This window comes from Myxine glutinosa, chromosome 8 (assembly GCF_964187855.1).
Source record: "Myxine glutinosa chromosome 8, kmMyxGlut1.1, whole genome shotgun sequence".
NCBI lineage: Eukaryota > Metazoa > Chordata > Myxini > Myxiniformes > Myxinidae > Myxine > Myxine glutinosa.
In genome coordinates, this window is record NC_136268.1 from 18,758,654 (window position 1) to 18,773,303 (window position 14,650).

General features: G+C 45.2%; 1 protein-coding gene across 25 annotated transcripts in view; it reads left to right on the plus strand.

Moving 5' to 3' along the window:
* LOC137417329 (serine/threonine-protein phosphatase 6 regulatory subunit 3) overlaps positions 1-14,650 on the plus strand; it is a 238,253-nt gene that overhangs the window by 208,021 nt on the left and 15,582 nt on the right. For 20 of the 25 annotated variants that reach the window (XM_078782967.1, XM_078782965.1, XM_078782970.1 and 17 more), the window contains 4 exons: positions 319-416; positions 566-623; positions 942-1,072; positions 1,721-1,920. In XM_078782967.1, coding sequence (XP_078639093.1) covers positions 319-416; positions 566-623; positions 942-1,072; positions 1,721-1,920 — 487 coding nt within the window. The remainder of the gene's footprint in view (positions 1-318; positions 417-565; positions 624-941; positions 1,073-1,720; positions 1,921-14,650) is intronic. The other 5 variants (XM_068103189.2, XM_068103190.2, XM_078782972.1 and 2 more) reach the window with 2 other exon arrangements.

The following is a 14,650-nucleotide window of genomic DNA, read 5'->3' on the forward strand; positions in this document are numbered from 1 at the left end:
TGCCATTGAATTGGTGGCGATATGAATTGCCCGCAGCGAATAGCTTTATTTCATTTTTGCCATCCCTGCTGTCTTTCTAAATTTTGCACACATTGCTGCCCCCAACACATTGGAATACTCACCAAAAACGCTTTGGCTAAATCCGATTTGGTTATTACCAGAAAGCTACTTGTCCTGGATTTGTCACGAATCGCTGCGCTGCCCCCATTTCCGTTATGCAAATTTGATTTGCACTTTTGAAATGGCCCTTTTGTTTGTCTTTTTTGTTTATGCTCCTTTGCCTCCCGTTTTTTTCGGCTGCTGCGGGAACCTCGCCAGGCTTTCTCTGATTATCAGATGCAACAAATGACCTCCAATTTTGTTGACCAGTTTGGCTTCAGTGATGAGGAGTTTGCAGAGCAAGAGGACAACGTTAAGTGAGTATCAGTTCAGCTCCACTGTTTTTGGGCTTTTTACTTATTAAATGCTGTATTATTTGCTATTTGTATACAAAAATCATCACAAAAACCAATTTTAACTGTGCAGATTAAACAATATAAAACTCTTCTTCTTTTTTTCTTTTCAGTGCATCATTTGACAGAGTATCAGAAATAAACTTTGCAATCAATGCAAGCGATGACAGTGTAAGTGAACTCTCTCTCTCTTTTTGGGATGCAATTTTTTTTACCTTCCCTCTGTACCATTAGGTAAATTTGTGTGATGTGCATGAAGGACCGCAGGGCCTTTCTTTAACCCAATAGTTGCTGATAGCATGTGCATGATAACCCAAAAGGAAGTTGCAGAAGTTTCTTTGAATGCTTTTCCCAATATGCACTTGTGGCAATGGTGCTCAGGCCAGTGAAGTCACCATCGTGGAACAGTTGTTAATGGTTTGTGCAAACAATATTTGGGAAGGTGTAAATTGCACAAATATTAACCTTGCAAAACCTGTGATTCCACAGCAAAATGCTGCCTTGTTTGAAGCTGCATGCAACGAACGTATCCAGCAGTTTGACGACGTTTCCGCTGATGACGAAGACATCTGGGACAATACGCAAACCACAAGTCCGAGCACGACAAAAGTGCGATCGAGGTATTGTTGTGGTGGTGCTGGTTTCCATAATTTTTGTTTCCATAATTATGGTTTCCATAATTAATCATCCAGTTTTTGTTCTTTTTGAGATCCTCTTATTGGCACTCTGTGGCTGTACAAAGTAGAACTGGGTTAACTTTTCCTTCAAAAATAAGAGAAGGCACAAGTGTGCTGTCATTTCGAGTGTCTATCCTTCGTTGGAGCAAATTCGAGTGATGTGAAGGAATCTGATGCTCCTACGGAGGGTGGACACGTAACGCGAATGCCTTTGTGCTGGGCCATTCTGGCGGAAGGGTTTTCCCATTTCTACTGTTCATCGGTCGTTCTGTGTCGCCAACACGGCTTGCTAGTTTTTGCTCGAACTGGTGGTCCTTTATACCATACTAAGTACTGTACTATAGAAATAGTGCCACCGCCATACAAATAGTAAATGGATTGAAAGAGCTGTTGCATACAGCACATCTGAAAGTCCACCCTTTTGTTCAAATGACCCTTAAAAATGGGTCATTTTATGAAAAATAAATAAATTGAACTCTCCAAAAAGAACCATTTCACCTCGATTCTTTAATACCTGGCGAACCTTGTGAGATGGACACATTATTTGAAGATTGCATCTCCTTATTGCACTCTACCTTCTTTTTACATTAGGTTTGGCGTTTTGCCTTCGCCCGGCATTGCCGACAGGGCAGCTGTTGATAGCGGGAACAGTGAGGACAGCACCGAGTCGGACGAAGAGGATTGCGATGGGGTTGAAAGAGCATCGGAAAGCAAGGCCTCGGTTTCGGCCTGTAACGCTACCACAACCCTACCTGTAACGGATGAGAAAATGGATATTGATACTTCGGATGGTAAGAAAAAGTTTTTTCTTCTTCTTTTTCCCTATGTTCTATAGCGCTGCTTATGGAAGGGATCATCGTTTGTGCTTCCAGGCCAGTATGTGGCAGCCTTGTTTTTACCTCGATACGTGTTCGTAAAACGTTTTTACATGAATCATTTAAACGTCTATTTGTGGGAAGTTTTCTTCAAAATGATTTGTCACAAACTTTACTTTGTTGAGCAGACAGTCCATAATTCTTCTTCCTGCCTTTCCACCACTTTTCCCGTTGTAGCTGTACTACCCATGATGGTTGATTCTCTCAGATCCTAATTACAGGTTTTCATGCAAATAAATTCTCAGATGTTTTTGTTGTTGTTGTTACCTTGTTAAGAGCATCACCCTTGGATTTTTTTGGGGTTTTATATTCATTTTGCAAATATTGCATTGCACCTCAGTCAACCACCCCTGATGATCTCCTTGGCATGGTGATGGATGAAAGTACTGATATTACATAACTTTTGGATAATGAGAAATGGAGTGAATGGAAATGAACGTGCTAATGCCAAGCTGTGCAGTGTGTGATCTTCGAGAGTATTTTACTCACCAGAATAACATGCATTCCTGAACACCTTTGCCATTTGACTGGTTCATTGAAATACAGTTGATCTTGTCTTGAGAGAGCACCTGTTGTGTCATGCCCAAGACAATTACTTAAAGCAGGTGTTTTTTTCATTAGAGGTACAACTCAACATGAGGTACTCATTAGAGGTAGAGGTACTTAGAGGTACTTAGTTTAGTTAGAGGTACTTAGTTTAGAGGTACTTAGTACTTAGTTTCATTAGAGGTACTCAACACACCATATGCCTTATTGTGACAACATGCTTTATTGTCCCCCGTCTCACCGCGAAGCGAAAGGGGGACTATGGTTTTCCCCTCCGTCCGTGTGTCCGTCCGTCTGTGCGTGCGTGCGTGCGTAAGCGAAAGACCGCACTCGAATTTGGTGTGTGGGTGCAAACCACGTAAAAATCCAAGATGGCCGCCGCCGTGTATGTCTGAACCTTGTGAGCGGAATATCTTGAAAAATAAACGAAGTACCAACTTCTAATCTGGTGTGTGGGTGTATCTAGGCATAAGGAAGAACGCTATTGAAAATTGGGTCGCCACGTCAAAATCCAAGATGGCCGCCACCATATATGTCTGAACCTTGTGAGTGGAATATCTTGAAAAATAAGCGAAGTACCAACTTCTAATCTGGTGTGTGGGTGTATCTTCGCTTAAGGAAGAACGCTATTGAAAATTGGGTCGCCACGTCAAAATCCAAGATGGCCGCCACCATATACTTGTCTGAACATTGTGAGCGAAATATCTTGAAAAATAAACGAACTACTAACTTCTAATCTGGTGTGTGGGTGTATCTACGCATAAGGAAGAACGCTATTGAAAATTGGGTCACCACGTAAAATCCAAGATGGCCGCCTTGCGTCTTCCACTTTGTCAGCTCGCATCACTTCACCGACGGGGGACCTAGGCGTAACGCTTGTTATTAGTGTTTGGCAACTAGACCACCATTCAAACCCTGTAAAGTTTGTTGTAAATTACAATATTTCACACCATCTTATACATCCATTTAATTACGTACGTGTGTTTTATTTCATCCTCTGTGCAAAGTGCTAAGTCCTTTATGGGCACTTCTGAGCTCCTCACCACATACAAAGCTTTCATCCACAGCTCAATGGAATACTGCTCTCCCCTCTGGGCTGGTGCTCCTGCCTCAAACCTAGCTCGGCTTCACGCGGTTGAAACCAAAGCATTCAGAATCATTGGTATCTCCTGCGATGAAGCTGATTCTGAGGGCCTTTCACTCGCTCTCACCGCAAGCAGGTTGGTGGTCTTTCTGTCTTCTGCCGACTCCTCTCTGGCCTTGCTCCCCCCTGCTCTGTCTGTGCTCTGCCCCCCGAATATTCCTGCAGGACACACAAGATCTGCCAGCAACCCTCTTCTGGTGAAACTGCCAAAATCACGACTCTCTGCTCACCTTCACTCTTTCATTCCTCTTTTCTCCCGCCTCTGCAACAATCTCTTACACCCTCTTCAATTCCTCTCCTCCTTGCAGGTCTTTAAAACAGCTGCTCACCACCATCTCTTATCTTCCCCCATTGGGGAGCCGCTTCCGGTCCGGTCTGGAGAGGACGCTGGCGTTACTTGTTTGCCGCTTCTCCGACTGGGTCATTGTACATAGTCTGTTTTTCTGGTGGTCGTGGCGGCTTTTTGGCCGTTGGGCCTGCCCTCTGCTCGGTCCCGGCTCTGCTCCTGGTTTCGCCTGCCCGGCTCTTCCACTGTTTCCTCAGGCCCGCTCCCATTGTTTGTGGCCGTTGTTTGCGGCTGTGGCTGTTTGCCGCTGCGGTCTTGGTTTGCGGCTGCGGTCGTTTGCCGCTGCGGCCTTTGCTGTCTTGATTAGCGGCTGTGGTCGTTTGCCGCTGCGGCAAGGCCTACTCGTCCTCCTCGACCTTGGCCTCTTACTTGTCCCTTCGCTCCTGCCTGGCATGGCTCTAAGGTACTCCGCCGCAAGGCTTCTTCTGCTCAATACTCACTCCACCCCATCATGCATCTCTGCAATCAAATACCACGGACTCCTGCGACGACCCAGATACATTCATAGAGGCTCCGGTCGTAAGTTTGTTTATTTACAAACAGGTGACTCCATTCCCGTACTCTGGTCGGCTCAGCGCACTCCCAATCATTGTCCCAGCGCACCTGGTCACAGCAACGCACACGATCCTCCTGTCTGGATCGCACCTCCTGTCTGCAAACCCTGGCTAAATCACCTGAGTTCATCCCCACCGTACAAAGCCACATCAAGCTCACCCTGTTCAATACCCGGTCCCTCAACAACAAAAGCCTCATCCTGAACGACTACATTCTGGATAATAAACTGGACTTTCTCTGTCTCACTGAAACCTGGCAACAACCACTGGACTACTTCTCACTCAACATCACTACACCCAATGGATATTCTTACATCAATAAACCACGCTCGGAGGGCCAAGGTGGTGGTATTGCCGTAATACACCGACAGGACATCAAGACCAGCCTCATCTCCATCTCATCTGCTCCATCATTTGAACACCTGGCTTTTAAACTCTCTGGTCACACACAGTCAGTCATGGCTGTCGTCTACCGCCCTCCCAAACCACACCCATCATTCCTGTCTGACTTCTCCTACTTTCTGACCGAGCTCTGTTCCCTCTCCCCCTCCATCCTCCTCCTCGGTGATTTCAATATCCACATGGACTCCACTGACTCCACAATAACCACTGACTTCACTGATTTACTCACCTGCTTTAACCTCACTCAACATGTCAACTTTCCTACCCATAACCGTGGGCACATTCTGGACCTTGTCTGCTCTACTGGATTAATTTTGCACCATCTCTCTGGCTCCGACCTCACTCTCTCTGACCACCTAGCCATCACTATGACCATCAACATCCCCACCCCAGCACCAAGGCAGGCATTATCGCACTATCAACTTCCGTAAGCTAAACGCTCTTTCACCAACCTCATTCTCATCCACCCTCTCTGAAAAAATGTCCACTTCTCCCTTCGTTGACCTCCACACCCCTTCTGACCTCACTGACTACTCCAACCACACTCTCTCCTCCTGCCTTGACCAGCTTGCGCCTATAAAAACAAAAACGGTTTCTATCACCAATTCTCCTCCCTGGTTTACCCCTGAACTCCGCTTGATGAAAACTCGTGCTCGCCAACTTGAAAGACTCCACAATAAAACAGGTCTCACAATTCACTCCCAAGCCTACAAGGACCACCTACAACACTACAAAGATGCCCTCTCCCGCGCCCGCTCCGCCTACTACTCTCAAATTATCCACTCTGGCTCTGGAAACCCAAAAGCACTCTTCTCTACAATAAACAAACTCCTCAGCCCCCTGGACACCACCACCCAGTCATTCACAGTAGACAACTGCATCTCCTTCCTTTCATTCTTCCAAAGCAAAATTGACAACATCTACAGAAGCTTAACCACCACCGCACCTGCTCCCCCTCAAACCACCTGCCCCTCCTTATCCTGCCAACCCCTGTCTCAGTTCTCCCCAGTCTCCCCTACTGACCTCTCTGAACTCCTCATAGGAATGAAAACTGCCACCTGCACTCTTGACCCCATCCCCTCCAGCTTTGTCAAGGCCTCCCTTCCTGCTCTCTCTCTCCACTTATCACTGCAACAATAAACTCCTCCCTGTCTACAGGCATCGTCCCACCATCCCTCAAAATTGCTGCTGTTACAGCCATTCTGAAAAAACCTGGACTCAACCCTGACACCCTAAACAACTTCAGACCCATCTCCAACCTACCCTTTCTGTCAAAAGTTTTGGAACGCACTGTAGCCACTCAACTCAAGCATCACCTCTCTGCCAATAACCTGTATGAAACATTCCAATCCGGATTTCCGCTCCAACCACAGTACTGAAACTGCTCTCCTCAAAATCACCAACGACCTTCTCCTCTCCTCTGACGCTGGCAACCTCAACATTCTCATCCTCCTCGACCTTAGCGCCACCTTTGACACCATCAATCACACCATCCTCCTCACCCGACTTGAAACCACCTTTAACATTACCGGCACTGCCCTCTCTTGGATCAAATCATACCTCTCTGACAGACGCCAGTTCATCTCCATCAATAACTGCAAATCCCCCACTGCTCCCCTCCCCCAAGGTGTCCCCCAAGGTTCAGTTCTTGGCCACCTCCTCTTCATCCTGTACCTGTCCCCCCTTGGTCACTTAATCCGCCGTCATGTTCTCCAATTCCACTGCTTCGCCGATGACATCCAGCTTTTCATCTCCACCAAGTCAATCTCCACCGCCACCCACTCTATCCTGACAAACTGCATCACTGAAATAAAATCCTGGCTTCAAATCAACTTCCTCAAACTTAACTATGATAAATCTGAAATAATCATCATTGGCCCAAAAACGCTCACCAAATCCACCCATACCTTTGCCCTCAACATCGACGGTTTCCCAGTATCCACCTCCCCTCACATCCGGAATCTTGGCATCATCTTTGACCAAACCCTCTCCTTCGACAAATACACTAAACAGATCACAAAGACAGCCTGCTTTCACCTGAAAAACATCGCCCGTCTCCATCCATCCCTCTCCTCCATGGCTGCAGAAACCCTCATCCACGCCTTCATCACCTTCCGTCTGGACTACTGCAACAGCCTCCTCTTTGCTTCACCCTCAATAATCACCAATAAACTCCAATACATTCAGCACTCCGCTGCCCGTCTACTCACCCATTCCCGGACCCGTGACCACATCACCCCCGTCCTTTACAAGCTTCACTGACTCCCCATCCCCCAGAGAATCCAGTACAAAATCCTCCTCTTGACCTACAAAGCCCTCCATAACCTGGCCCCATCCTACCTGACTGACCTCCTCTCCAGACACACCCCCACCCGCAACCTCCGCTCTGCTGGTACCAACCTCTTGACCCCCCCCCCCCCCCCCCCCCATGCGGACCAAATTCAGATCCTGGGGGGACAGGGCCTTCTCCATCGCTGCTCCCACCCTCTGGAACTCAATACCTCACACCATCCGAGACTCCTCCTCACTCACCACATTCAAAACATCACTCAAGACCTACCTGTTCAGTGTTCAACACTACATTCAACATTTAACCCACAGCATTTAACCCCTGACTATCTCTTCTCCTTCTCCTTCCTTTTGCTTTGATTATTTACCTATTGATTTTTGTCTTTTTGCACTTGTTTTTTGTGCTCTGTCAAAGCACCTTTGGGCTTCTTGAAAAGCGCTAAATAAAATAAATGTATTATTATTATTATTATTATTATTATCCAAAACATTGATCTTTTCTACCCCCGTTAAAACACCCCAAATCAGCCTCTTTTAATCTCCAACTTCTTTCCTGAAATTCTTAGTCGTGTTCATTTGCTTTACACCATGTTCCCCACCTCCTCATCCGTCCTCTCCCAGCCCTCTCCCTTCCACAGATCTACCGACGTCTCTGTTCTCCACTGTTGTTGTGATTGTGTGCTTCCCTCTCTCTCACTATGTCTCCTGCTCCCTTCATTGTATGTTTTATGTGTCTGTGCATGTTTTCATGTTAAATGTGTTAGCTCTTACACGAGCCTCGATTCTGTATACCAAAAAACCCCCACAAAAACCTTTGCCCGTGTTTTAGAGGGCCGACATGAAAGCCTGGGTGACAGCAGCAATCTTCCTGGACTGGTTCCATAATTGTTTCGTCCCTCAGGTGGAGAGGTACATGGCGGAAAAAAACCTTGCGTTCAAGGTTCTCTTGCTCCTGGACAACGCTTCTGGCTACCCGAATGTCGAGGTGATCTTCCTGGTGCCAAACACCACTTCCCTCATCCAGCCACTCGACGAAGGTGTGATCTCAACATTTAAAACATATTACACCCGCTGCACCTTTGGCCGCATTTTGAATGCGATGGAGTCCGACCCACTGCTCATCGTTTGGCAGTGTTGGAAGGAATTCAACATTGCCCACTGCATCAGCGCCATCAAGGAGTTGCTGGATGAGGTGAGAGCCTTCACCATCAACGCGTGCTGGCACAACCTGTGGCCACAGGCAGTCAGAAACTTTGCTGGCTTTCCCGATAACACTGAGGAGAGGCATGTGATTGTCGGGTTAGCACGACATGTGGGAGGGGAAGGATTTGATGACATGCAGCCTGAGGAGTTGGACGATTTCATTGCCTCACATGGCAACAACCTCACCGAGGAGGAGTTGGACGCCATTATAACAGTTTTTGAGGAGGAGGAGGCAGATAGTGATGAGGAAGAGGTGACGAGATCTAACCTCACAGTCCAGTTCCTGAGCGAGTTGCTGCATGACATGCGGGCGCTTCTCTACCAGTTGGAAGATGCTGACCCAGTCATGGAGAGGTACCTCAACTTCAAGAGGGGCTTGGATGATTTGCTTCGAATCGAAACCTGCGTCAATCTGCCAGACAGCTCTCCATTACCCATTTCTTTCACCCTGCTCCCTCCACCTCAAGACCATCAGCACCCTCTTTTGCCACCCTCTCGGTGTCCTCACCAGCGTCCTCACCAACATCCTCAACTGCTGCCTCTCCTGCCTCTCCCTCAGTGCACCATCATTTGGGTCATCCTCAGAGTTCGAGAAATTCATGGGATATTAATTCATCACCATCATCATCATTATTTGAAAAGTTGCGTGTGTCTGTAGAATATAAATTTTAAACGGTACATGATGGTGTTGTTTTTTTTTTTTTTGTTTTTTCACTGTGTGGTATGGTTAAGCTGGTTAAGCACTTTTAATAAACGGTAAGCGCATTCCTTCAATAAATTGGAAATGGTACCTGGTGTCGTTTTTTTAATTTGCAAGCATTTTCAAAAAACTGTAATGTGCATTTGCGGTCGAAAACATTTTAAACTTTAAAAATTTTCCTCTGAATCGGGAACCACCGGGAACCTATATCGTATCCCTCTTTTCCCCATTGAAACAATGCCGCGGCATACATTTTCGGGATTTTAATCGACCTTCGTGGATTAGCGTCGACATTCGCGGGATTTGCGTCACCCTTTGTGGGATTATCGCCGACATTCGCGAGTTTTGTTTTGCCATTTCCGGGACTTTTATAGGCCTTCGCGGATTAATCGTTGACATTCTCGGGATTTGCCTGGTGGGGTATGCTTGCACATTGTGTGAGCAATAACAGACCGTGCTTCATATGTAGGTATATAGTAAATTGAAGCTTTATGATTGTAGACAAGCATCCCTGACCTGCTGCTAGATATCAATTTTTTGAGGTTTTATTTATTTATTTTATGGACGCGCTTAGTTTTTACGTAAATTTTCATTGAGATTTTTTATTTCAAAGTTTACAGTTATAGAAAGTACAACTAGATATTGATCGAGGTAAAAAAAAAATTATGGACACTTTTTTTTTTAATGTTGGAGTGTCCAGGCATGGACTGTGTTGCCCTCATCAAGGCCAGGCCTTAAATAGAAGAGAAGAAAAGTGTATGATGTTTGTTTATGAGAAAGAGAGATTGAAGCTAGCCCGGTAGCTGTAGTTTGAGTGAGACTGAAAGTAAGATGAACAATCCTGACACGGAGCGTGTAAGATGGTTCCGGGCACCACTTTAACGTTCCTAAGTTAGAATTGTAGTACCACGCTGGGCGGTTGCTGTCTACTACCTATAGTACATGGTGTACTATATGACACAATGACACAACATGGTGTTGTGTCATTGTCGAGCAAAATTTGCTACACGAGTGGAACCAATGTTTTTTGGAATCCTTATACCCTAGGCAACAAGACCTGAGTTGGTTCCATTTTTTTCAATGGCGTCTTTGGCGGCCATTTTGACTTTCAAAATGGCCGCCATTTTTTGCAATTTTGTATGTGTCTTTTCACATACAACACTTTGATTAACCATTTTTTCTGCCATTTTTGTCATTCCTTGTACAGAAAATCCACCAGAACACTTATATCCAGTTAACAGACGTTTTTTGAGAAATATATTTGGCTAACAACTTGTTTTGAGCATAATATAGTCGGTTGTAGCTGAAGAAGTATATGCACAAATTTTCTAGAGACGCCAAGTACAGGAAGAAATCTGGCTGCTTCAGTGAACGTGTGAAGTTAATCAGCGCCAACACTTGCCTCATGTACATTTGTGCCCATTGATACATTGGGAATTTACTGTGGCTCCTGTCAAAATCACTCAGCTGCTTTTCCAAGTTTAGATGTTCAATCTCCATTAGAAGTTGGTGATGGGCTTCCTGAATGCCTACCTCTTTCTTGTTTGCTTCTATCAAGTTATCCATACAGGCAGATAGAGCTACAACTGCAGGCTTCTCTTTCAGAAATTCTGAAAGCCAGAGATCAAAGAATACCTCTAATGTGAGCTCATGAGCTTGAACAGCACGATTGTGGTGATTCCCATTGAGTATCTGATTTACTGTCACAATGCTGTACAGATCCTTGCTCCAAGCTTCATCAAGCCCGCTGTGCTCAACAGTCCTCCCAAGGCACCTTAGTGCACACAAGACAGTGTGGAAACCACCAGGGCATACCATCCATTTCCCAGCATATTGGTCATGAAGATATTCTAACTTTAGGGCCCTCTTGTAAAGATCCATGTCAAATGTAACTAAGATCGTTCCAGTGTTTTCTGGACACACGACACTATTGAGGTACGAAAGCTTCTCAAGAACTGTCACCAGTGTTGTCCACTCATGAGCTGGTGCCTTAATGATAGGCATTGTGTGATCTTGATCAAGGTTGGGTGTCTTGTTCTCTTCTGGAGTGCACACACGAGAATTGTATGCTGACCAAACTGGTATACCGTCTGATGGCTCTTCATGGTGCCTCTGTGAATACCGTGAAAGTAGCCATGCAAAGTCTTGCTGTGTTGCATTAACAACTTTATCTTGATACTGACCAAGTTTAAAGTTTTCATAGCGTGGACTTCTACTTGGCTTGGGGTTACCAGTAATTGTACAGTCAGACATTTCAGTCACAGTTGGCAGGATGTTCTCAAGTTTTGTTGAGGTGTTGTCATGCAGCTTCAGTGGTTCAGCTACAGTCTCGTATTCTGATACATCTGGGGGAACTCGTTGATAGACAGCAAGAGCAGTCCCATGGAATGTGTTCCGTCCATCAGCTGTGTCTACCTTGGCATCTATGTTATCAGCTGAGCATCTGATTGGCAGATTTTTCAACAGTCCTGTAGGCACGTAAACGCCATTGAATTCATTCATATTCTCTTGGACTGTGGTGGCAATCTTTGAAGTGATCTCCTTTACACGTTGATATGAAACACCAACGCCACTCTGGTACAACATGTTTATGTCTCTGCGACTGTTGTGTGCATGATGGCTATGGAGTGAAAGTCCAACCCCTAATGGCGTTTCAGTTGTGAACCTGAAGGTTGAAGTTGAGGACTTTGGCTGATATTGCACCTGCTGATCAGATTTGAACTCCTGGATGATGTGCTGTCCAATAAGTGCACATGTTCCATTTATCTTTTCATTGCGTGATTGTGTTTTGGTGGTGGCTGCTCCCTGGATGATCCATCTTATCATACAGAACAGTTGTTCCGGTATTCCAACTTCAATACTGTCCTTTACTCCTCAGTCACATTTGCTCTACGGCTAGGATAAGGCGGCCGTACCCCCCCTAAATTGACAGAAATGTGCGGCGGCCGCAGAGTTTCTGAGGTGGCCTCAGGGTGGCCCTAGGGCGTATGGCTATCTTTTACAGGCCGTAGGGGTCGCCGTGGAATTATAGCGCGGAGTTATAACTTTTTTCATTTCTAGGTTGGCCGTAGCAATTCGACAAGCCGTAGCCATGACAACTGTAAGTGCTGTTATACATATGAAAAAGAACTGGTATATATACCCACTCGTTACCGTCCGTCTGGCCGCACGTTCGCCTTAGGGCCCCCCTGCGGTCGCCTTGCGGGCACCTTGAGGCTACCTTGCGTCTGCCTTGAAAATTATATGGCCGCCGCAGGGACGCCCTAAGGTCACCGTGCGACATCAAATCAAAGACCGTACGGCACCCCCCACGTTTTCGGTCTCCACAATTTCTAAATACCCCGTGCGGCTACCCGAAAAATAAAAACATATGTGACTGCTACATTGTGTGACCGTGGAAATACTGCGGCCGCCCTATAATTGCTAGTGGCCGTAGATTTTTTAGACCCTACGGCCGCCGAGCCAAATGTGACTGAAGCTTTAGCGACCCTTCAAATTTCCAAGGATTTTGCCCCGCCTGTGTTATTGCATTTCTTATAATCTTTCCACTTTGAAAGAGAATTTTGAACTTTGCTTGCATATCCTTTTGTTCAGCAGAAGCTGCCCGAATAGCTGCAGCACCAGCATCACTGGAATGAACTGTTAATAGTTTTCCAGATGTGCCTGTGATTTCGACATTATCCAGGTTGTTCTTCAGTTTCTGGTTTAAGTATAGCCTCTTGTTGGGATCAAAACCAGGAACGTTGTGGTTCTGGAAGATATCTTTATACAGAAGGTGCACATCAGGCATGGGGATGAACTCTCCTTCATCAATCCTTTGCTGTATGAATAAAGTGTATGATGCTTGTAAACTCTACTTCAGCTGCTATGGATTTCAGGTTCTCTTCCTGTTTGGCTTCAAAGGACAACTCACCACCTTTACGATGTGGACGTTGAACATATTTTTCCCAGTTACGAGTGTAACAAAGGTGATGGTACACAATATCTCTAGCAAGTAAATCACCAGAAGTTAGCACATCACCTAGGTTTACCTGCTAAGTCTTGTTTCCACTCTTATTGACAATATCTGTGAAATGCGAGCCTCTACTATAACTAGTACAAGGATGGAGAACCTCATTAGTATCTTTCTGGCAAAAGAAACCTTTCTGAAGAATGAGTCACTTTTGCTTTGAGATCATGTAACTGTTGACACAGTTGTTGCCGAAGTTGACGGTGCTGCTCGGTTTTGAGGATTCGACGGTCGTCCCCTCTTGCGGTTCGTCAGATTTGAAATATTCTTTGATTCACAAGATTTACTGAAGTTCACTTCATCACGTTTGATATGAGCACGATTTGTCACTGCCTTGTAACATTGCTTGTGCCATGTAGCCTTTTTTTTCTTTCAGTACTACTGAAGAAACATCACATAGTCTCTTACTAGCTGACGCAAAGCTTAAGTTGCCAAGTTGCACTCTTTTGTGTAATGTTTTAAGGCCATTTTTTTTTGGCCTTAAAACATTACACAAAAGAGTGCAACTTGGCAACTTAAGCTTTGCGTTGTAAGCTGCTAAGAAATGTTTCATATGAAGCACATTTGAAATTGGCATGAGCAACGTCAACCAAAGGTTCAGGAGTTCTCTCTTGGCAGAATACACAAAGTTCGTAACTTGTGCATTGCTTCTTAGAAGGCGGCTCTTCAAACGATGACATTATGTGGCGGTGAAGCTGAAATCCAACTTGTCTATGAATACCTGTAAGATAAAAAAGAATAAAGCAAATGTTCATATTTCTTTCATTATTGTAATTATAGTTATCTATGTGTAGTTTAAGACTGTAGAAATTAGAATACATACAAAATTGCAAAAAACGGCGGCCATTTTGAAATTGAAAATGGCCGCCGAAGACGCCATTGAAAAAAATGGAACCAACTCAGGTCTTGTTGCCAAGGGTATATAGATGCAAAAAAACATTGGTTCCACTAGTGTAGCAAATTTTGCACTTACATATAATAATTCTACATAACACCATGTACTACTACTACCTATAAAAAAATTACAACCAAAAAAATTTACAATCAAAAAAATAAATCAATCCTGTCTGATTGTATGCTTATTCAGACGCGTTGGAAGAACCAAAAGAACCATTACGTAACACAATCTCCCTTTTGGGCACAGAGAGAGCTTAACGAGAAACTGGACACATGACGCTTCATACACAATTGGAAACAGGTTCGCTATGCCACACTCTGGAAACAAAATGGCTTTTAATTGCAAGTTGTCGCGACTATTTATATGGACTCTAGGTTGAGGAGTTGTTGTCGTGGGAGGAGGGGGACGGGGGTTGAGTTGGGCGGGTGTTTGAAGGCTTGAAGTGGGGAAGGGATTGACGCCTTATATTAGTGTTACGAGGTGGAGGGTTGGGATTTGGGATTTTGAGGGTAGGGATCAAAGACGGGACAGGGTTGGGAGGCGAGGTTGAGTGAT